This window comes from Microtus ochrogaster, chromosome 2 (assembly GCF_000317375.1).
Source record: "Microtus ochrogaster isolate Prairie Vole_2 chromosome 2, MicOch1.0, whole genome shotgun sequence".
In the NCBI taxonomy this organism is placed as follows: Eukaryota; Metazoa; Chordata; class Mammalia; order Rodentia; family Cricetidae; genus Microtus; species Microtus ochrogaster.
The window spans coordinates 54323953-54346954 of NC_022010.1; the positions used below are offsets into that span (position 1 = coordinate 54323953).

The 23002-nt window shown below is 42.8% G+C and overlaps 1 protein-coding gene across 5 annotated transcripts in view; it reads left to right on the forward strand.

Moving 5' to 3' along the window:
- The window catches only part of Zbtb20 (zinc finger and BTB domain containing 20), a 140002-nt gene that overhangs the window by 71497 nt on the left and 45503 nt on the right, over positions 1-23002 (forward strand). For 4 of the 5 annotated variants that reach the window (XM_026786030.1, XM_026786033.1, XM_026786034.1 and 1 more), the window contains one exon: positions 3505-3692. In XM_026786030.1, coding sequence (XP_026641831.1) covers positions 3505-3692 — 188 coding nt within the window. Of the gene's footprint in view, positions 1-2976; positions 3140-3504; positions 3693-23002 lie in introns of all 5 variants that reach the window. The other variant, XM_026786038.1, reaches the window with a different exon arrangement.

Here is a 23002-nt window from a genome sequence, read left to right on the forward strand (position 1 = left end):
AGAGAGAGAGAGAGAGAGAGAGAGAGAGAGAGAGAGAGAGAGAGAGAGAGAGGCGCACAGCAGGCGGGGGAGAGAACAAACTTGAAAGAGACCGAGAGGCCAGAAAGAGCTTGGCAAACCAACCTTTGGCATGGTGACCAGGAGGAAGGTTCTGGTAGGAGTTTGTTCTCTGAAATGCTGCCTGGAGTCAGCCAGTGTGCTGCTGCCCTCTACAGGTTCCAGGGGATAATACAAGCTACAAAGGCTTGTCCAGACACATCCTCAGATGTGCCATGTTTATACAATCCTTTTTATGCAACCAAAGAAGGCATTTTCAGTTAATTACAAGAGAGCTTGCTCTTTCCTCCTTAATAAACCACAAACTGAAAAAAAATGGGTCATAGAACAGCACCTGTGCGTGTCAGACAGATTGGTGTTGTGTGTTGCTGTTTCTTGGCTTCAGAAAAAGGAGTCTTTCTGAAGAATTGTGAGAGAGGTTAGGGTGGTAGAGGAAATGCTCGATGGTCACTATGCCGTGCTCTTGTCTGTGACTGGAAACAGCCATGGTAAAAGGACAACTAGAGTGATACTAAGCAAATGAGTGAAGGAGCCGGGCAGGTTGTCTTGAAGGGATCCTTCTTGCAGAGGCTACAATGCCCCTGTGCCATGGACAGATGCCCAAGGTGATCGAGGACATAAGGTGAGGCACAGATATCAGGCAGGTATCAAAATCCAATTCAAGACAAGAAGCAAGGACGTAAGCAGTGCAATTTCTCCAGGGTTAATTTAGAGTCATTGGGTGGTTTGGCAGCACTGGGGCTTGGAAAAGAGCACCCTTAATTCTCCGAACCTCATGTCTGAAACCAGCTGAGGCCTTGTCTGTAAGCACCAGAGGTCATTTTCTTTTCTGATACATGATAATGGTCATTGGTGTTTTATCCCTATATTTAGATGAATTACAAGGACCAGCCACTCTTATTAAATACTCTTCATGTAATCAATGAAAAAGCAACCAATCCAGGTTGATGCCACTGCTGCATAAAAACTAGGAAACTTAATTGAGATTCAGACTGGGACTAGTCTCCAAGTGTACTTGAATTTCAGCTCTGTTTAATTCCATCAGCAAACAGCTATTGAATGGCTGCTGTGTATAAGTTGCCCTGGTTCACGGTATAGACTAAAGAAAGAGTAAACTCTGGGAGGACAGGACCCACAGTGTAACACATCGCAGCCATGGTATTTCTAAAGTGAATGTGTGAATGAGTGAATGAATGAGGCGAGCAGAGCAGAAGGGCAGAAGGAAAGAAAGGATGAAGAGAGGGAATACATCAATAACTAAAGTATTCCCCTTCCCACAGAGAGGTCATTTTCTCCTAGAAGTAATAGCATGTAACTAACAAGGTGAGGGGTAGTGAGGAAAACACGAGTCCTGAAAGTACTGAGAGATTTCAGGATGACACAGAGAAGAGTCATCCTTGCTGAAAGAGGGGACACACAGCAGCATATCATGAAGCTGGCATTTAATAAGTGTGAAGGGTACGTCTCTTTTCATCAGGCAGAGAGGAGAAAAGACTGATCAAAGCAAGAACAGTGATGAGTAAAGTTGAAGAGCCCAGAAAATACATTCCAGAGCTCTGGGAATGATAAACAAACTCCATAGGACCCGTGAAACAATGTAGGGCAGAGAAGGAACTGACCTTGAATGCCAGGCTATCAGGTCCTGCAGGATTTACTGATTGGAACGCAGCAGGACAAGGGGGTTAAGGGGTGGTGAGCAAGATAGTGGACACCAGCATCCTGGACAGGGAACAGACTTGAGAGGACTGCAGGGTAAGCTGAGGCCGAGGAAGGTGAGCGCTGCACCTGGGGCTTCTACAGCAGACCACACTGCAGGAAATAGACACTTCAGCATAAGCACTGGCTCTCTCACGGGAAAAGGGGGGAGGGGGACCTTGGAGACTTTGATCTTAGATGCTTTCTTAATCTGATAAACCAAAGTAGCAGATTCTTGGGGGTCCCCGGGAAGGCATGGGATTCAAGGGTTAGTCCGAGAGTTGCTCCTTCAGCAATGAGACTTGTTTTTTTATATGTTGGCTTTCTCCACTTTGAAAAATATATCGGAAAGCCCCCTTCCCCCAATTCTAATCTTTACCATGCTATTTCTGCCTCGTGCCCTCTGAAGAAACAGATTTGATTTCACAACCTGTTGGACTAAAAACACAGCATACTAATCATAACACCATATTCTGCGAGGGCAGATTTGACTACCCAGTACAACACATTTCAATACGAAATATTCTGTATACAAGTCCAATGCCATGCTCATAGAAACAAGGAGAACATGGAAACATAGCGACTTACAGCAAATTATGTCCCACACATAATCTATCCAAAAAGAAAAAAAACATACTCTCTGGTTACATAGTGATAGAAAAAGACACAAAGCCACAGAAACTGGCGACGTGTTCAAGGAGGAACTCCTAATCCCTTTTTCCTGGGGTCTGGGGTCCATCTGCTCTAGATGTTGATTTGCTAGTTACTATCGTTGGCATTGCCATGGGGAGAGGAGCCCTGAACTGTTTCACTTTCTGCTCCCGACACTAAATACCACCACCACCTTTCTCCTGCCCAGCAGCAATCTCTTTCTCACAAGGCAAATGCCACTGGCACTCCTGAACTCCGGGAGCCTGGACTAAACCTAAGAACAAAGAGCAGTTTAAGGCCTGGATGAGTAAAGAGGAGGGTGGAGAGTACGTGTGTGCTCCTCCCCCGCTTAGCTGCAGGAACCTGAGCTCTTCCGAACCACTCTTCACTTTCTACACCACCCCTCTCATCTGTACAGCCTGCAGGTCGAGGTTCTGATTTGAATTATGAATTGACTTAAAATAAAACTAATAGGAACAGGAAAGTGGGATACTCCACAATGTGCTCCAAGAACAGACTTGAAGCTAGAAGGAACCTTGTAAGGCCCTCTAATCTAAGCCCTTTATTTTGCAGATGAGGAATCTGATGCCCAGAGAGGTGAAGTGAGGTGCCCAAAGCCACACAGCAAGTTGCAGGCACAGCTAGTACCATAGCTCAAGTCTCCTGACTCCCAGTCCATTGCTCTTCCCATTACTCCACGGGCCTGTCTCTAAGCTTCCCGACAAATGCTAGAACGGTAAACCTCCACAGCATTTTTTCCAGACCATGTTAAAGCTCTAAGGGGGACAGGATGCTTTCTTGGATAATGTCAGCCATACGTAGCTCAAGCTGTCTAAAGTTCTGGGACAGGGTCTTTTTATACAGCCAACAGAGTCCAAATGCGGTGCTGTTTGCTTGGCCCATATGCTTTCATGTGTTCCCAGTTAGGCCATTACTGCAGGGAAAAAAACAAGAATCAGCTTGTTTTAAAACAAGGGACATACTGGACTCTCTCCCATCCCCCTTCAGAAAAAAAAGTCAAGTTATCTTTAACAGATTCTAAAAATGCCTTTTCCCAAATATGCAGTCAGTTCCTTCAAAGGGCCCTTTGTTTATTCTCAGGAAGAAACCCAAGACAGCTGAAAACCAGAAGGCATCTGAGGAGAATGAGATTACTCAGCCGGGTGGATCCAGCGCCAAGCCGGGCCTTCCCTGCCTGAACTTTGAAGCTGTTTTGTCTCCAGACCCAGCCCTCATCCACTCAACACATTCACTGACAAACTCTCACGCTCACACCGGGTCGTCTGACTGTGAGTACGCCAGTGAGGTGACCGTGTCTCCCCAGTGCCTGGCATGGGTCTTCTCCCCCGCCCCAGGGTTCAGGCTGTTTTGTATTCAGAGCAAGCTGTTTCCATTTGGTCTTCCAGAGTAGCCAAGAGTAACATGGCGCCATTTTGATCCAGCCAGCATCTATATATTCTCAAAGCCAGAGTATCTTTTAAAGCCAGGTGACCAGGCATTTGGCCTCGAAATGCTGATTAGTTACATGGGTCACATTCTCTTTTACGAGAACTTCACAAGAAGTTGTATTGCAGCTTACTGATTATTCTTGCTCTTGGTAACAGCACTTCTACCGTTACTTAATGGAACAACCAAATATGGACCTCAGAAGGCCAGTGAGACACAAGGAAACAACCATTTCCAAATTACATAACCCTAGTCAGATTTGCATTAGTTATTGGAGTCTCATGTAGCTTGGCTGAATTTCGGTCTTTCCAGTTTTTAATTTATTTTGAAGTGGTTAAAGGATAGCATACATTTACAGAAGAAAAGAGAATGGCTTCCAAGAATCCAAAAGCCACCCAGACTTCTCATAGCCAATAAGAACACAGGTTAAAAATATTTTTTAATTAAAAAAAACTGCCTACGGGCTAAATTTGGAAATGGGCACTTAATGAGAATCGTCACTATTGAAATCACTTCTTTGGTGTTTATTTTTGCCATCTCACTAATCTAGAAGTCACTTCTTAAATTCTTTTTTAAGAAAGTTGATAAATCACGTTAGAAGGCTGTTTTTCGTTTCTCGAGTGTAACCCAGTACTTGAGAGAGGAACACATGTGTTGACAATACCAAACCGAAAAAGTATTCCTTTTAGCTTCAAGATGCCCAACAAGTCTTCTGAACTGATCTCTCCACAGGGTGTCTGGTAACAGGCAGAGAGCTGGCATAATAGAGTGAGTTAAATATACCAGGAAAGCTTTATTTCCCAAAAGGGCTCCATTTATCCTGTTCCTCCAAGACTAATTTAAAAAAAAAAAATCTCCATTAGGAAATCTCTTGCTGTTATTTCTCTCGCAGAATAAATGTAAAATTCTGCAAGGAGGACAAAGGGTGAATCTGGCGATTCCCTCCCCAACTCACTTTGCCATCATAGCCTCTAGACAAGGGATGTGAGCTGGGGCAGGGGTTGGGCTTCAGCCACACTCCAGCTGTCACTAGAAAATGGAAAGAAAATGAGATCTGAGTCACTCAGTGCCACGTGATCTGTGCAGCCAAACTTGCCGCTTCTGTTTCGAGTAGAGGGCGGAAGCAGGGACTTTATCCCGGGGACCATCACCATAGTCACGTCCATGGCTTTCTTGCCTGGAAGTCTCCAGCCTAACAGTAATTACAGGAAGAACTTGAAAATAGCATGGCACGGTGCCCCACAGACATGTGTCCACTGCCCCTGCCCACCAGGAAGGTGGCTTTCCCTCTGGTGAAAGGCTGGAGTCTCAGTGTGCACCTTCATCACCTGGCTTCCTGCCATACCTATGGGGAAGATTGCATGGGATGGCCCTAGCCCAGAAATCCGGCATAGTCAAATGAAAGCTGTAGTAAGCATCCTCTGGCCAGGCCTCGCTTGTCCTACTAGCCTGGCATATGTGGAAGGAACAGCAGGAAGGTGCTGTCAGTACAGTCCTGTGGAAGCCGACAGAGTGGAGCTCAGTCGGTGTGTGAATGCAGTTGGAAGGAGACCGAAATGGGAGGAGAAACTTAATCTCCGCTGTCTCGAAAGTCACTTTGATTTTGCCATTAAGATGTGTAAGTCTTCTCTATACCAACCTGTTGTTGAAACGGATTCTACTTCTCTCTAAACATATTTAGATTGTAGTTTGTCCTGATTTGAGCCTACACTTAAAGGAAGGTTGTTTTTAGGAAAGATTCACAGAAATCTGTCCATTTGGAGATTGCCTGAGAGAAGACAGGAAAGGAGTTTATTTTAAGCTGTTAAATTTTTTGGATGCTCTTCTTGCATTCAAGAGGATTTTTTTTATTTTTTTTACTTTCAAATGTCATTCTTGCCATAGATTAATTTAAAAGCCTAATTTCTTTAAGGTAAAATATTCAGTTCCTATTTAGAATGAACAGATTTGGGGCATTTAAAAATAGTGTCCTTGACTTGTTAGTCTCTTTAACTTCAGGAACATTCTACCAATCTGTGGTGTTCCAGGCTTTCACAAGTGCTAGAGTTTTCATAGCACCTTTTTATTTTGTTGTGTGCTTAGCAAAATTATTCTTAGTCATGGCTTCCTGTCCGTCAGCATGATTCTTCCCAACTTACGGATGAGAGAACTGAGAGAACTGACACCTCTCTGAGGCAGGATTTGCTGCAGTGTGCTCACGTGGGTGCTGACAAGTGTTTACCAGTTTGCTCTCATTCTGATTGTCCAGAACTCTCTGCTCAAAGCGCAAAGATGGTATTCCTAGCTATGAACCGGCATCTTGGAAGTCTGTGGCTACTCATAATGGTGATGTGGTTATAAAAACACAGGAGATAAATCATCCCCACAGAAGAGAAGTCAGCTCTGCTGTAACTAGGAGAGGTGACGAGCCACAGTGCTTTTGCATATACCCATGGAGAGATGACCATTCCAGCACCTTAACTGATCATTTGGCTATGTAACCTGCTGTGCCGTGGCATTTCCGCCTTGGCCAAAGATCCTAGTGCTGTCCAAAAGCAGAAGTTGCATAGTTGGATAGGCTTTGCTTCAGCGAGATGCTGTTGTTATCTTGCCACAGAAATGCATGCTGTTTGGCAGCGCACTCCTCAACACAATTTCCTCTCAGCAGTAGTCTACCATTTCCAAGGAGCTTGTCACCTCTACACCATTTCTGAAAGCATAATGATAAACAGCTTCAGATGACGATAATAGAAGGCATTAAGCTGAATTTGGGAAGAGAAGGGGTGCAAGAGCCCTCGGTGTTTAATAGAGCAGTTAGCCCACCAAACAGGCTGTGTACTTCAACAGGACAAAACGGTGTCAGTAACACAGATGAAGGCCTCCTGTCCTGACAACTGTCAAGCTATAGCCCCTCATATCGTACTTGTGAGATAGAAGCAACCAGAATTTTTCCTTGCATATCTCTTCCATCTTGTTTCCCCGCCCCAGACCAAGCTCCCTCCAATGGAAGGGAAAAGCATTTCTCCCTTTGGTGGCCCTCCCCGCTTCTGCTGGAGGTCTGCACTAGTTCCTCTCGTCAGAACCTGACATCCATGGTCACTCACCTTCCAGTGTTTCTGTGCTGGACTCATCAGACTGTCTAGTTCTTGTGTCCTTGCCAAGATGCATTTATGCATTAACAGTTTTTATTTATTTTTAATTTAACCTTTACACATTACCAAACTGTGGCGTGGGTGGGTTTAAGTTTAGCTGTGTAGGTAGCATGGTGCTGCTGGGGCTGCCTGCTGTAGAGGAGACTGTGGGTTCTTCTTTTCCTGTCTCCTGCCTGCCATCTTCCCTGGCCTTCTCTCTTTCAACTCTTCCCTTCACTCATGCAAGGCCCTGTGATTAAATTTTTAGTACACTTGGATCATTTTGAACTTTTAAGCAATTTCTGAGAGAACAAAACAAAGAGGATTTTTATGGCAAACTCCATTAATGCCACATTAAGGCTGACATTTTAATTACCCCCAAGTCAGGAAATGCAAAGTTCAGGTTCCCACAGCAACAGAAACTGTCCCCTTGAGTGCCGAGTGCAGCATCACAGCAGACTCTTTCATTGCGTGGTTACACAACACCGGCAGGAGAACATTGTTTTTAGCCATGTCTGTGGAAAGAAGCAGCCTTCACCCTTTGTGGCTCGCTGGAACTCCAGTTGAGGATGTGAGCCTTTAGTGCCCCTCCCCAAACCATCTCTGTGCATTATCCTGTAACGGAAGACATGCTCTCCATGTGCACACAGACAGGATTAAAGTTGCTGTGGGGACATTAACTCTGGTTTCCGGACTTCCGTGCCAGTCACATTTAAACCATAATGTTGTAATTTTTGGCATGTAATAAATGTGCATTTCATGTACACAGACAGAAAGAAGCATAAAATGTATTTTAAAGAGCAATTAATTACTAACTTTGTGATTAAAAAACATTTGGTGCATGTTCCTTCCCATTTAGCATCAGCTGCTGGTCTTAGCCAGGCCTAATAGATGACATACTGTGTCCCATCCTGGATCTCAGATGTACTTACTGTATGTTCCTGTTCTTCTAGATAATTAATTCCTTAGAAACGCTGTAGGGGAAAACAAAATGGAAGGAATATGCAAGCATGTAAATAGGGTAAGGGAGACTTTGAAGGAAATGATTCATTTCTGCAAATAAACCTCTGAGTCCCTGATAAAGAGCCAGAAATCTGCTAAGTGGGTGTAGACAAAGGTTTCTGGCCACCTTGGAGCATCTGGTCCTGGGCCGTAAGAACAACTTGAAAGCAGATTTTTCCCTCATGAATTCCAGGCTTGCCCAGTGGAGGAGTGACTTTCCTAACTCCTTAGGCTTCAGAATTTAAAGTTATTTTATTCTCTAATGACCAGAGTGTATTTTCAGACTAGTGGGGGTGGGGAGTTGTAGGGAATTCAGGTAAAAGGTGGGCTTTATAAAAGAACCTCTTATTTAGAGAATAGTGTTTTCTTCCTGTGCATATTAATCTGGTTGACCCATTTGTGTTAGAGAAGGGCATGTCTCAAAATAACTGAACGGGATTGTGAGTAAAAGGGATCATTAGCAATGTGCACGGTGGCATGGCCTTTGAAATGCAAGTGCTTGGTTGTGTAATGGAAATTAGGAGACATAAAAATTGTTCTGGAAAGGTGTGTGGCTTAAACCCCAGCCCAGCTTTGGGGAGAGGGAGGGCAGGGGGGGATATGCTCATTGAGGAGCCTCCTGCTACTTGCTCATTCTTTCCTGTCATGCATTCCTTTTTTGCTCAGTTTGGTTGCATATGGTACTTAACCTTTAAGAAAGAAACTTCAGTTTTTCAGGGCTCTGATTTGCTGTACTTGGGCTGTCTCTAAGTGTGAATGCATGTCTGTATGAGTGAAAACTGCTCAAGCAAGTTTGAAGGTCTCTCTGGCAAATTTGACTGCATGTTCAGAAAGTTTCCAATCGGAAAGCTGATTCAGTGTAAAACCTTCCAAAACCTTCCTGAGGCACCTGTTCACATGGAAAGATTGGGTTTCTATTGGAGGTGCTCAGAAGGCAGTGTTTGTAACTGAAGATCTCTGGGGTGCCAAAAAAATGAAAACCATTTTGGCCCCAAAAAAACCTCTATAAATGTTCAAAATGTATAATCAAACAAAGACTTCATTTGGATTCTGATGCGTGTGTCTCAGCAGATGTGTCTAAACTAACTGGAATCCCACGGGGGCAGCTGAACTGGATTTTGGTATGTCTTGATAACTGAAAGAGTTATTCTTAGACTTTGGAAGGACAAAAATGGTCCATCTGTGAAGAACCGTAATAGAGACATGGCAAAAAAAAAAAAAAAAAAAAAACCAGCACCCTCTGACAGAGATATTTATGGAATTTAGGACAAGTTGGACAATCCTGAAAACATTTTGGGGTCACACTAATCTGCAGGAGAAATGCATCCCAACTGGGGAGAGGAGAATAACAAGCACAGATAGTTACCATCCTATGGCTTGGCTAATTAATTTCCTAATAAATTATGTATCAATTAAGTAATAAAGAGAGCACCGGTAATGGAAGTAGGTGCTGCGGCTGCCTCCAGAATGCCCGAGTTCCCTTCTCTTCCAAGTTCCAAAAGGAACCTAGTATATATATCTTCCTTTCCTTCCTAACAGTGTAAACTAATTTTTTGCCCTTCTATTAACCAAGTACGTGTGGATTTTATTTCTTTAAAAGAGTCTTTCCTTTTTTAAAAAGTCACTTCCCTACCTCTGAGTTATGATGTTTTGGGGGTTGTTTTTGTTACCTTTTATACCCTCCTATTCTGAGATTTTAATGCTGAGTGCAGCACTTGCCCATTAGAAGGCCAGTTGTTTGTTTGTTTGTTTGTTATTGCTCTGATTGTCTATTGTTTGTATTTGTTGTGCTTAGGGTCACACTTTTTCTTTCTAAACATCTTTGTAGGCTCTTGTCTTTCTCTCACTGAATGTAGCACTGGTTCCGAGTCAGTGTGCCTGCCTCTTGGAGAACTCACTGTGAACAGCAGACTCAGAACTGTTTGCCTATCAGTCAGTCATGATGTTTGCAAGGCAGAGGGCCTCAGGCCTGGTGCTCTACAGGATACTGTTTGCCAGCTGGGGTCCAGTGCTTGGAGACTTAGATTTGTGTGAAAAGGAGCAGATACTATCAGAAAAGACTGCCCTACGGGGTGGTTGAAAATACATCCCTGGCACTGTGACCCTCGGCAACCATTCACTTGCTCAGCTTTTGTGTGTAGAGTGCCAGTGTCCATGTACTTTACTGCATTCTATGGGTACCCAAAGATCTGCCATCAACAGTCTTAGAATTTAGTCTATGTCTTCAAAACACCACTATCTTAGAATTCAGAGTGGCTATGTAATACACTATAACCCATTAACATCTAGTTAAGTTTATTGAAGAGATTCCAACTGATCTCTTTTGAAAGGTGAATAAAATTTCATTGAATATGAGGCATTCAGGTAAAGTATGACGAGTTTGCACTCTAGTTCAAAACTTTAAAATCCTCAGGAAGGGTTTTAAAGAAACTTTTCACCGTCAGAACTTTGCTTAAGGAAGGCCTAACTTAGCAGCAGGTATGTGGAGCATACAGGGATGAGAGAGGCCAACTGGAGAGAGGAGAATGCTCAAGAGACATTGTCAGTAGTTCACGCTATTGGTAACCTGAAGGGAGCTAGGGATAAGAGGAGGAGGAGCAAATGGAGGTCCCAGGAAGCCAGACTCATCAGGCTAAGATAGGGGTGAAAACTCTGGAAGACTACCACTACTAAATAGGGAAGGGAAATTATCATAGGTAACACTACCAAGATAGCAAAAACAGGAGGTTTAGGGATCTGGGCCTAGTGAAACAGGTCTACTCTAGTCTTAACCACTCAGGAGGCTACTGCAGGAATATCACAAGTTCAAGACCTGCCTGGGGAGCAAAGTGAGTTTAAGGTCAGTCTGGTCATCTTATCAAGTCTCTTTCTCAAAAAACAAAAGAGAACCCAAACAAATGGGCAAGCAAGCAAGCAAAACCACAGAAGAGAAACATGGCTAAAGATACAGCTCAATGGTGGAAGTTTGCACGGCATGCCCGGGACGCTGGGTTTAAGCCCCAGCAAGGGGACAGAAGGTTTTGGAGAATAGAGTTCATTTCGTGCAGCATAAAGCATGGAACAGGAGGTATCCCCACTGGCAGCAGGATAGTGAGTTACAAATGGGGTCCCAGATTACACAGAAATATTTGAAATTAGGAGTAGGAAACCCTTTGGCCAGGAGGCCATAATTTATACCATAAATACAGGAAGCTTCAAAGAAGACTTTGTTGAAAGAAAAAGGGGGAAATAGAACCTGAGGAATGTTTACATTGAGTGATAAGAAGAGAACAAAGAGTCTTCAAAGGAGGAAAACAAAACAGAAGAAAAGATCTGAGAGATAGGAGAAGACCAGACCAGGAGAGTGAGGGATCCTGGAAAGGGGATGGGTCAGCCACAGATAGTGGGGAGACAGCGAACTGGGTAAAAGTCACCTCAGAGTGGCTGTCCTGAGAGCAGAATCTGGTGTCTCTCTGTCTCCTAAGCACACACACCCCTTATGATCCAGAGGTATTCAGGGACAAGCAAGATAAATGATGAAGCAACATTTGCTAACAACTTTTTAAACAAATTTAATGATTTAAAGAATGGCAAGTAACTCAAAGATGGGATCATGAGTATTTTTAAGATGCCAGACTCCCAAGTTCTTAGGAGCCGGGGGTGGGAGTAGGAGGTGGGGCAGTGAGGGGTTATGAAGAAGGACTCCTTTAGTAGGTACAGGGAAAGAGAGTTGGTCTCTCCCACAGGACAGTGCTGACAGAAAGGCTGTGACAGGAACTGAAGGCCCAGAGGATCAGGCATGGATGGCACCATTGCACTGGTTCTTCACCTGCCACTCTCTTCTCCTTTGGCTTAATGAGAGCGGATGTTTTATAAGCATTGTTGGATGTCTCCTAGGATAGCTTCACTGACACCCACATCACCTGAGGACAAGCATCAGATACTTGGAGTATGTAAATTTTCTAACAATGCTATTTGAAACATAATTCTTTAAAGTACCCCTTCCGTCTTCCTTGGCTGAGAGAACCCATACAAATAGCTGTGTAGTTACTTGGAACAGCAAACACCCCTCTGTATCAAACATCAGGGGGCATCCTTAGCTTTATTTTTTAGACCAATGAGATTTAAACCTGACTACTTAAAGTATTTACTTTTACTAATAGCTAAACACATTTCAAAAGCCTTTGCCATCTGGACACAGAGTTTCTGACATTGCTTCTACTTCAAGATGGTGATCTGGAACCAGTGTAATCAAATATTACTTTGTTATTAAGTTACCTGCAAAAATAAATGAAAAGTATTTTATCATCACTGGAAATTATTTGAACAACTACAAGGAAGTATCTTGAACATTCTACACAATTTCTCAAGGCAGAATGACTTTAAACTTGATAGTAAATTGGCCTTATGAAGGTTTTCCTGTCTTCCCCAGTCCCGAAAGCATCCTCTTACTTACCTTGCCTGAGCCATCTCAACATTATTCCTGTTTTCACCTTTATATCACGGTCAGAAGTCAAGGCATACAGAAATTTTAAGGACACCTGATAGAACACCAATTAAGGAATTTCAAGAAGTGATCACCAGATGAACTTTGCCATCTAATCTTTTGCTGTCTCTATTCTCTTCATACCATGGCCAGGAATTATATGGAAAAGACACAGTGGAACAGAGAGGCCCAAGCATACCCGAGATGCTGAGTGTAACTGTCCAATGAAAAAGCAATGTGCAGACTCTGAGTGCAAACCCTTAAAGAAAAGAATGCCTGGCTTTTCCTGAGCAGATTCTGAGGGTCTGGGTGTGATGCCAGTTTTGAGAGAAGCTCCAGAAACCAAGCCCATCCCATCTTACTGCTGACCTTTAGTTCTCATAACCTGAATAGGACCTTGGGACTGCCTGACATCTTGAGAATCTTACCTTAAGATAATGAGAGGTGGGGCCAGAGAGATGGTTCATCGGGTAAGAGCACTTACTGCTCTTTTAGAGGACCAGAATTCTGTTCCCAGCACCCACATTGGGCAGCTCAAAAACTCCTGTAACTTCAGCTCCAGTGGTGCCATCACCCTATTTAGCATTCACTGGCTCCCAAAGGCATGTAAGTGCATGCACACAAGTGCACGCGCACACACTCCAAATAAATAAATGATCTTTTTAAAGGATATTGAGAGATACTCTCAAGCAGGCCTGCCTCCTAGAGAGTAATACAAGCAGACTTTAGGCAGAGGATAATTCTGGCTCCATCCCACTCCACAGCAAACTTCTGACCCAGAAGCCTTAGACTTCACTGGTGAGCCTCTCTCAGGTGTGTGAGCTCCCAGAGAAGAGGATGCATGCACATATTCACTGTTTGTTGAAGCTCCAACCCCAGGTCAGAAGGTGAGAAGGAAAAAACAGATGCCAGTCAGCATCTCCCTCCTTGAACCTGCCCTCCAAAAGGAAGCTAGATCCAAGGAGGAGAGGATCCACCTGGATCCAAATTCAGCATGACTTCTGATGACTTTCAGGGTCCTTCACTCTGCCCAAGAGGCAGGACAGCTGTGACAACAGACTCTACGCTGTAGAATTTCTTGGTTCATGGGCTACAGCTTTGACGATGGGTTGTTGAGGAAATGTTTTCTCACTCTCAGGGTCTAGTTATACATGAATTTTAGCCTGTGAATGCAGTTTACATGCTTTTAATGACTATCCTCTGCTTCTGTTTTTTTGTATCCATAGTATCTATTCCATAAGTTATTACCAAGAAAGATTAGGTACAGTACTGTTTGTAAACTTCCCAAAACAGCATTAGCACCAGATAAACAGCTAATCCTCCACCAACTAATAGCTGCTCCTCCTCATCATCTTGTATTATTTTTATATTTTGGGTCTCATAGTCCAGGCTAGACTTGAACTTGAAATCTTCCTGTCTCCTCCTCTGGAATGTGAGTATTACAGACATGTGCTACCATGCTAATGTCAGTTTAGATGTTTCAAATTAGGATGACAGTTGTATCAAGTCCCATACTTCCTGAGAACCACTGGAACTCTACATCCTCAGTCTATAGAAGAAAGCCTGCCAATTCTTCTCTTCTTATCCCTCTGAATTCAGGCCAGGAAGCCTCTCCACTGATGTCTTTACCTTTTTTTTTTTTAATTTCTACATTGTTGATTTACTTTCCTAAAAATGAAAGAGGACTAATATTTAGTAAGCATCCAGTGTGTCATATACATTGTCATAGCATTGTTATAAAAGACCACACTTTATAGATAAGGACATTATCTGGTGGACACTTCCTCCTTGGTGGGAGGAAGGGTGGGAACAGGACCTTAGTGCTGGATGGTAGCGTTCTCAAGAGTTCCCTGCGCACCCCTGCATTCTCATCACTGGGAGGTTTTCAAAGGATGGAGAAGGGAAAGCGCTTTACTTTCTTCCAGATGTCAGATTTGCACATGCCCCGTGTAAGCTTTCCAAGTCCAAATACATGAAGAGAACAGAAATCAGACCTTGAAACAGACAGACCATTGTTCCTCTACATCAGAGAGCCTTTTGCAAAGAGAAATACAAGCCAAAAAAAAAAAAAAGTATCTCTTTGAAAGACAGTCTTCAGTCTTCATAATGGCTTTAGAGTATCTTGAGGTCATTCAAACTCAGGTACGGTTAGGAAAGAAATGTGTTTGAAGGGGTAGAGGATTCCTCTCTGTCCCCTGACCTGGCCTCCTTCTTCATTTCCTTATTTTTCTTTCTTTTTCTTTTATTTATTTTGTTGTTGTTGTTTTGCTTTTTTTTCATTGTTGTTGTTTTTCAAGACAGGGTTTCTCTGTGCTGTAACAGTTCTGGCTGTCCTGGAACTCTTCTTCCACCAGGATGGCCTTGAGCTCACAGAGATCTGCCTGCTCCTGCCTCCCAAGTGCTGGGACTAAAGGTGTGGGCCACCATTGCCCAGATCCCCTTTCTTTCTTTCTTTCTTTCTTTCTTTCTTTCTTTCTTTCTTTCTTTCTTTCTTTCTTCTTCCTTCCCTTTTTTTTTAAAGATTTGTTTATTATGCATATACAGTGTTCTGCTGGCTACATGCCATTTGAGGGCACCAGCTTTCATTATAGGAGATTGTGAGCCACCATGTGGTTCCTGGGAATTGAACTCAGGACCTCTGGAAGAGCAGCCAGTGCTCTTAACCACTGAGCCATCTCTCCAGCCCTGCCTTCTTTACCTCTAAAGAAGTTTCCAGTACTTAAAAGGAAAATGCATTTAGGCTCGTTGGTTTTGTCCCCTTCTTGTCCTCTGGTATCCACATAGTTTTGGGTAGTATGTAGAGATGGTTTTGAGCATTTGCTTCTCTTGCATCCTGCGTGTTTCTGCTGCTGGGTGTAGAATTGTGAATTGCAAGGACACACATGGAGGAACTTGATCTTCAAGTCTTCCTGTAATAGCTGCAGATTGAAAGCCAAAGCAGATTATGTGTGAGTCTGTATACATCCCAAGTCAGAGCTTTAAGACGTTAACTTCCTGAGTCATGATTTCTGCATCTTGTGCGCAGAATTCCTTAAATCACATGTTGATGGCTAATCAGCGGAATCCAAAGACGCAAATTAGATGGTACAATATTTACAGAGAAAATATATGTGTAGCTCAAAAGATAACTATCTTCACAGCTACCATCCCATCCAAAAGGAAAAAAAAGTAGTAGTGTTGCAGTCTGAACTCTCAACATTGTAGCCAAGAAAGGAGTCTATCTAACAGAAGAAGGAAGCTTAAGACAACATTTTTTGGTAGCAGGGGTCCAAACCCTCAGTGAGAGTGTTTGAAGATTCAGGAGGAGCACCCTGCAATTCCTGTTATCCAAATAACATTATTACCAGTATATATATATATATATATACTGGTAATGTATTTAATATATATATATATAATATATATATAATTTTGTTATTAAGAATATATAATTGATTTTTAACAATATAATAATATATAGCCATGAAACAATTTTAAAAATATGTTTGATAGTTTCTTACATATATATAAAAAATTTTAGTTATTTTCACACATATACACACTATCTTCTCATCCCCTTCCCTCTCCCACTGAAACCCTTCAATTTCACCTCCTCCCTTAATGTGAGTGTGTGTGAGAGAGAGACTCAGTAAATTTAGTTAGGGTTGTTTATATGAGCATTGGTGACAGGTTATGTCATGGAGTATAGGCTACACCACTGAAGAAAGTGACACCACATTCCCCAGTCAGCGTTAAATGTCAGTAATTCCTCGGGGACTCATGGGACCCCTCCCCTACCATGAAGAAAGGTTGAGGATTCCAGTCTTGTGCAGGACTTCTGTGGGTAACCACAGTTGCCCTGGGCTCACGAATGCAATGGCCCTGTCATTCTAGAGCACCCCTTGCAGCAGCCCTCCCTACCCTCTGGCTCGTCCCTTTCACGATGTTCCCTGTGTCTTGGAGGGAGTGGTAGATGTCCCAGTAAAGGCTGAGCACTCTTCCTTCCCTTATTCTCAGCACTTCAACCAGTTGTGAGTTTGCTTAACCACTGCCTGGTGCAAAAACAAATCTCACTGTTGAAGGCTGAGAGCAGCACTGATCTGTGTATATAAACAGGACGGCTTAAAAGGCAGTTAGACCACATGTCCGTTTACCAGAGTGATAGTGGTGGGCTTCTCTAGGACCTGTGATCTCCCACCCACAAGCTCTTGACAAGGTTTATTGTACAAGGCTTGAGTTCCTGCCTGTGGAACAGGCATCAAATCCCATCAGAAAGAGGTTGGTTACAGCCATACCATTCATGCCCTGGAAGCTTTAAAAAAGAAGAAAAATTGCGTGCGTGTATGCATGCGCGTGCGCGCGCACGTGCGCGCGTGTGTGTGTGTGTGTGTGTGTGTGTGTGTGTGTGTGTGTGTGTGTGTGTGTACGCTTGTGTGTGAGCACACGCATATGCCACAACATGTGTGTCGAGGCCAGGAAACAATTGATTAGTTCTTTCCCTCTAACATATACGTCCAGGATTGAACTCAGTTCATCAGGCTGAGTGGCAAGTATCTTTGTCCATTGAGCCATCTCAAAGGTTCCTCTGCTAGCTTTTGTAACTTCATATGTTAAGATTTATTTATTTATTCATGCATTTATTTTTGTCCAGCTGTGAATTGATGGGCCTTGGTGCCTTCTGTGTGCTAACTAATTGCATTACCTTTCAATCTTCAGCACCACCCCTCCGCAGTATTGAATATTACTTAGTCCAAGCAGAAACCCCACGTACAGAAATCTGGTCTTGTCCACTCTTAAACCTCTAGGGTCCAGTGAAATGCTTAGCTATAGTAGGTGCTCAGCAAATGCTTGCAGACTGGATGAATGAAGACGGTAGGGAGAGCTCAGGGAAGGATGTTACTGAGCATATTGCCAGACTATAAACTGAATTGAACTTTTCCACTCAACAGACCTACATAACAAATTACATCACAGATACCCTCAGGTTTGTATGCTGGGAAAACAGAACACTTTCCCTTGGGTGTAGACCGCTACATATTTTGGTTCTAATAACAATATGGCAGGGTTAATGTCAGCTCTGTAATATAATCTGGTGCCTGTTTTTTCATGGATATCATGGAAATTGATACTTTTTTTCAAGATGTTCAAGCAGATGATTAAGTGGAAGCTCCAGAAAACCTTGCAATAACAAAACGAAAGGTTTCCCCACTTCCATGTCCCCTCACTGCCGCTACACAGTTTCCGGCAGCCCCAATCATTCTGTCTTCTGTCCTCTTCTTCCCAGGTCCAGTCTTTGTCTGAGGAACACAGCATGTAACTGTTAGTGTAGCAAGAAGACAGTTCTTGAGAAATCCGGTCCCCACACAGTGCTCCCAAGCTCCTCCCCTGGGAATGGCATGATTTGATCAGCAGCAGGCAGAGCTGGCCCAGGGAAAGAAGAGCTTGGCATGAAATCTTAGTGCCTTCCTGCTGGAAGGGCCCTCAGGAGAGTTGCTTCACGCCCACCCTCCTTCAACTGGCTGGACAGTAGAAAGATGTGTAGGAAAACAAATTCCTGGCTGAATGAATAGAGGATTAAGTGAATGAGAGATGAGTTCACTGCTCTAGAAGTCTCTGCCATCCCACTTGAATAGAAAGGCTAACTTTGAAGCCACTCTGTTCTCCATGGCACAGTTTTGTACATACTCAGCTGTGGAATATGGTTGCCATCTGCTGTGAGCACGTAAGACTAAGGAAGTATTGGGGTGGGTAGGAGGAGGCTGGGAGGAAAGAAAATAGGCACTTAAAATGAGCTAATAATCTCCTTTGTGTTGGAGTCTGGGTTTCAGAACATCAGTCCCGTACTTTAAGAACAAAACACCAGTGTGTCTTAGGCCACACCAGGCGCCGGCACATCAGATAAGGCCTGTGCTGTGTAGTGTTCAGCCACAGAGCCTCAAGAAATTCTGAAAGTGAAATTAGAGGAGCAAACCAAGGAAGCCAAAATGGGAAAGCACTTGGGGTAAAATACAATCAGAAGAACTCTGCAGATATGTGTCTTCAGGGTTACCGTAGTTCCAACATGACTCTACTAATTAAAGACTTGGAAAACGGTCTAAATCCCAAGAACATAAAGATCTCTAGAGTAAAGGAGAGACTTCTCCACACACTGCAAAGGCATTGTAAAGCTTCTCTGCAGTCACAGGAGGAAAGTGACCTAGCTATTGTACATTGTTGTGCACTTACCCATTGATTAAGAGCCATAGACTGCTGCACTGGCAGCATGAGTGGGTGGTCCTTTACAAACAAAAAGGCCTAGTAAGCAGAGCCGGTAACGCCAAGAACATCTCTGAAAAGCAGTGAATAGCTCCGAGAGCGTCCTCTTTCCCTGATATTATCTGTATAAATTACTGGTTATGGCACAGAGTCATGTTGATAATTTATATACCAAAATGACATGCCAGAGAATAATAATTAAGCTGAGATGTACACTAGTGAAAAAATTATCCCAGTGAAGTTTACTTTTGAGAAAGATTAGCTAATTAGCCAAGTATGACATTTGAAGGCAAGTCCCCTTCTACACTTAATAGTGGCTCTGTCTCTACTTGGAGGAATTAGCAGGATAGAGAGTCAGACATATTTGCTGCTGTGAAAAGGAGAAAATTCCTTCAGAAATATAAGTGAGGAGACAGTGATAATTGTAGAAAAGCAGAAAATGTGGTCCCCACGCATGAAAAGTGACGTTAGGGCCCTGGGATGACCAAGCCAGGAAATATTTGTTGGCTGTACAAGCCTTGGCCTTGATTCCTATCTATCTGCCATCAGAGGCAAGTCATACACAGCTGTGATGCAACCACAAAATATTATTAATGCCCTAGTCCCTCTCGTGGACAGTTTCTCATCTGAGGAGCCCAGGGTGCCTGCATACTCTATTTGGCTTATTCCATGACATCCCCATGAAGCATCTTCATTTATAGATGAAATAACTGATCCTCTGTCTTTAAATGTGAAGTGATTAATAGTCATGATACTGACCCAGCATACTGTGCTATTTTTAACATTATTCTGGGTTTCTCAGACAAAGGACATATTTTATCTTTCTCATTATTATTTTTAATTAGTTTTCAGAAAAGTCAAGATAAAAACAGCATCTAACAAATATCCCATAGAGATATTTGGTGTTCTCTTTTCTCTCAAGAATAAATTAAGATCAGATCTTGCCTGCTTCTCTGGGCTGGATCTCTGTAGATAGTCACACTCCCATGCCAGTTTGCAGACGAATAAGGGTTCATTCTAATGGCTGGATCACAGTCCCCTCTGTGAAGTTTCTGTCTGGACACTGAATAACTTGTTTTTGGTTAAAAACTTCAACAGTCCGAACTGAAAACTTTTTTAAGCATTCCTAATATACAGCCTGGCTGTGAGCTTAGCAATAAATTTAGACCCAGTACATGAAAAGCCAGAGAGAAAACTAGTGGCTTTTATTCTCCCTGGTGACCTGCTCTAAATGCTACATATTTACTTTGTAAATGAGGACACCCAGTGGCCAGCAAGTGAAAATATTCTAAACAACCTCTGACACTGTTAACAGAAATATAAAGACCAGTTGTCAACACTCATTGATAAATAGCTCCTAGCATCTACTACCAAGGGCATCGGCTTCCCTGGGTCAGGCAAGAGTTGAGCCTGATAGTTTTCTATGCCAGTTCCCACATTGCTTGTCTCTTCCCACTTCATGTAAGTGTAACTCAGCTTTGCAACCCATCAAATCTTCGGTGACAGAAGGACCTGGTGAGCTGTGTCTTAGGACAAATGGAGTCAGGAGGATAAGAATAGCGTGGCATATATCAGAAATAATAAACAAATGAGTGTAGTTTTAAAGACGTGAATACATAAACCAATTGCATTAAACCTTAAGTTCATATTAAACACAAAACTGGGTTGTTAACTAATAAGAGAAGGTACGAAAATTACAAACAAAAAACCACCCAAGAGGAAGAGCAGACATGGGCCAGCGGGAACTAGAAGGAGCCCTGGAACAACCAGTAGGCACACCTTGGAGAAAATAGGCCCTGAGCGTGCCACTCCCTGTCAGCGATGCCTGTACGGTGTCATGGAGAGCTGTCCAAACAGGTACTCAGAGAAGACTCCCACTTTGGAGGGAGTGTGTCGGACAGTTTTAGGGATCCAGTTAGCTGCATTTGTAGTTGTGCTTGTGGTTATAGTTGTAGTTGCAGTAGGTGAGAGGCACAGATGAAAAGGGAGGAGGCATTAATTCCTCAACATTCAAGTGTGTGATCTATTTCCTTGTTTGTCTCAAGGAAATTAAACCTAAGACTCCTGTGACCAAGTTATGCAGAAGTCTAATGTAGTCTCGAGACTCTCTTCCCCTCTCTAGATCTGCTCAAGACATGGAAAATCTAGGGAAGGGACCAGATCCTTTTCCACAGTGAGCTATGGCGTTGGTATTCCTTGACTCTTCGCAAGGATGCAGTTGAGTATAATTCTTTAAACTTCTAGGAAGTACTTCACTCGCTGTAGTTATAGATGTCATCAACATTGAGTCCAAGTCCAGGAGATCAGTATTTCTCTCAAATCAGTCAATGTCTTTTTATGTCCAGTCTCCAAAAGTGTGACAAGCAGTATCCTACAAAGGGTTGTGTACAAGTTGACTTCTTCCACTTTTGTTTTGTTTCTGTGACTATTAATGAGATAGGAGCTCATCTCACAGCTTGAACTGATGAGTCTCCCACCTCAGCCTCCTGAGTCCTGTGATCACAGCCAGGAGCCACCATGCTTGGATGCCTTTAATATTATAAAGGAAGTTGATGGCTTTTCTTCCCAGTAATATTACCCCCATCTAATTTCAAAGCACCAAACTCCCACTTCACATCTCAGAAAGAGCCCAAATTAATTCCTTTGAGAAAACCAAATTGAAAAAATAAAACCCTTCCTTCTATGACTTAATAAGTTCTGAAGCCACAACTCCCTGGGACAGAGGAGCCCATATCCATATACAAACACTTAACACTTCTACCTACAGGAGGAGGAAAAAGAGGACTCCCATAAAAGTTTTCTTATTTTTATGATAACAAACCAGAAACTAGTAACTCCACTTAGAACTCCCAGCCAGTGGGAGGTAGGAAAAGCAAGAGCTCAGTATAAACTGTAGGAGTCTTAAGAAACATTCCAGAGAAAGGAGAGTTTTGAATAGGTTTCATGGAGGATATATAAGGTTTGGTAAGTAGAAAAAGCCTAGTAACTTCAGAACTCGTAAGGATTGGAACAGAACGAGGAATGAATGTCGCCTGGAGAACGTAACTTGGTGGAGCTTAGTTGGCCTAGCATGCCCTAGACTCCATCACACAAGCTACCTTTCCCCAAGTGAATGATGACGACAGTATATGTGGGGGTTGGCAAAATGACGAGCCTTTTGAATCAATACAAAGATTGTGTTTGGGGGAATGCCATGAGACTTCAATCAAACCAAATTCACAAAGTGAGACAAGATGGTAAGAACACAGTTATAAAGATTCATAGAACTCAATCCTTTCACTCTAATCTGTAAGTAGATATTGTAAATATTACAGAGTAAGGTGTGCAGATATAATAGTGTTCCTCGTGAGCATAATTGTGAAGTGTGCTTTCTGCTCCATTTGCTTCCCGATGCTTCCCAAGGCTTCTGAGCTCTGTCAACACTTCAGTACTTGCTTAGCCTAATCTTCACCTCAGCACAAGAAAGGACTTACATGCTCTTTTTAATTTTATCTTATATTTTGCATTTGAAGATAATTTTTCCTCATTTGTATGTATTCATTCGGTTATGTTCCTGAATAACACATGGCCATTTAAATACAAGTATATAATATGCATGAAGCCCATTCTATAATGAGTCACCATAAGAGGGCATATGACTCACAGCTACTTAGTGTCTCAAGATGGCCAATACAAATCAACTCTGAGCTGCCATGTAGCCCTTCATCTAGCAAAGTATTGGGGTGGAAGGCCTGCAGTGCTCAGTAAGACAATGCGTAACAGTTCCGGTTCACAGCTTCCATAAAGAGAGATTCTGCCTCTTAATGCCAGCAGTGCTCCCGTTAATTCTCATTTTCATATTGGAGGTGGTGTTGTGTTTTGAAGACCCAGCAGAGCACATCTGTGCACCAATCTGAAGTTCTGCTTCAGAAACATTCAAAACAAAACTGCACCTAAGTTTGGAAGAAAGTTCAGTGTCTTGGAAGCTGTGTGGTAATTTCAGTAGGAAAACTTATTTACCTGACACTATGGGATCTTATTTCTCACTCACTGAAATCTAGACAACAGGGTTTCCTAACTCACAGGTTAATTTTTGCAACTCTTCCCAGCTGACAATTTCTAGAAGAATGGTATTCTAGAGGGTTGGGCTGTCTCATTACAATTACTGAAGTGAGAATTTTATTTTCTCCTGTAAAGTAAGTGCATGTCGATACGGAGATGAGAAGGAAAACAGACAAGTAAGAAGGTGCTAGCTTTTATATAAACACATTTTAAATCTTGAACTTCTTTCCCAGAAAAGCAAAAGCCTTGACTTCTCAACTATATTTGACTATATAGGCACCTCTTTAAGGCCTATCCAAAT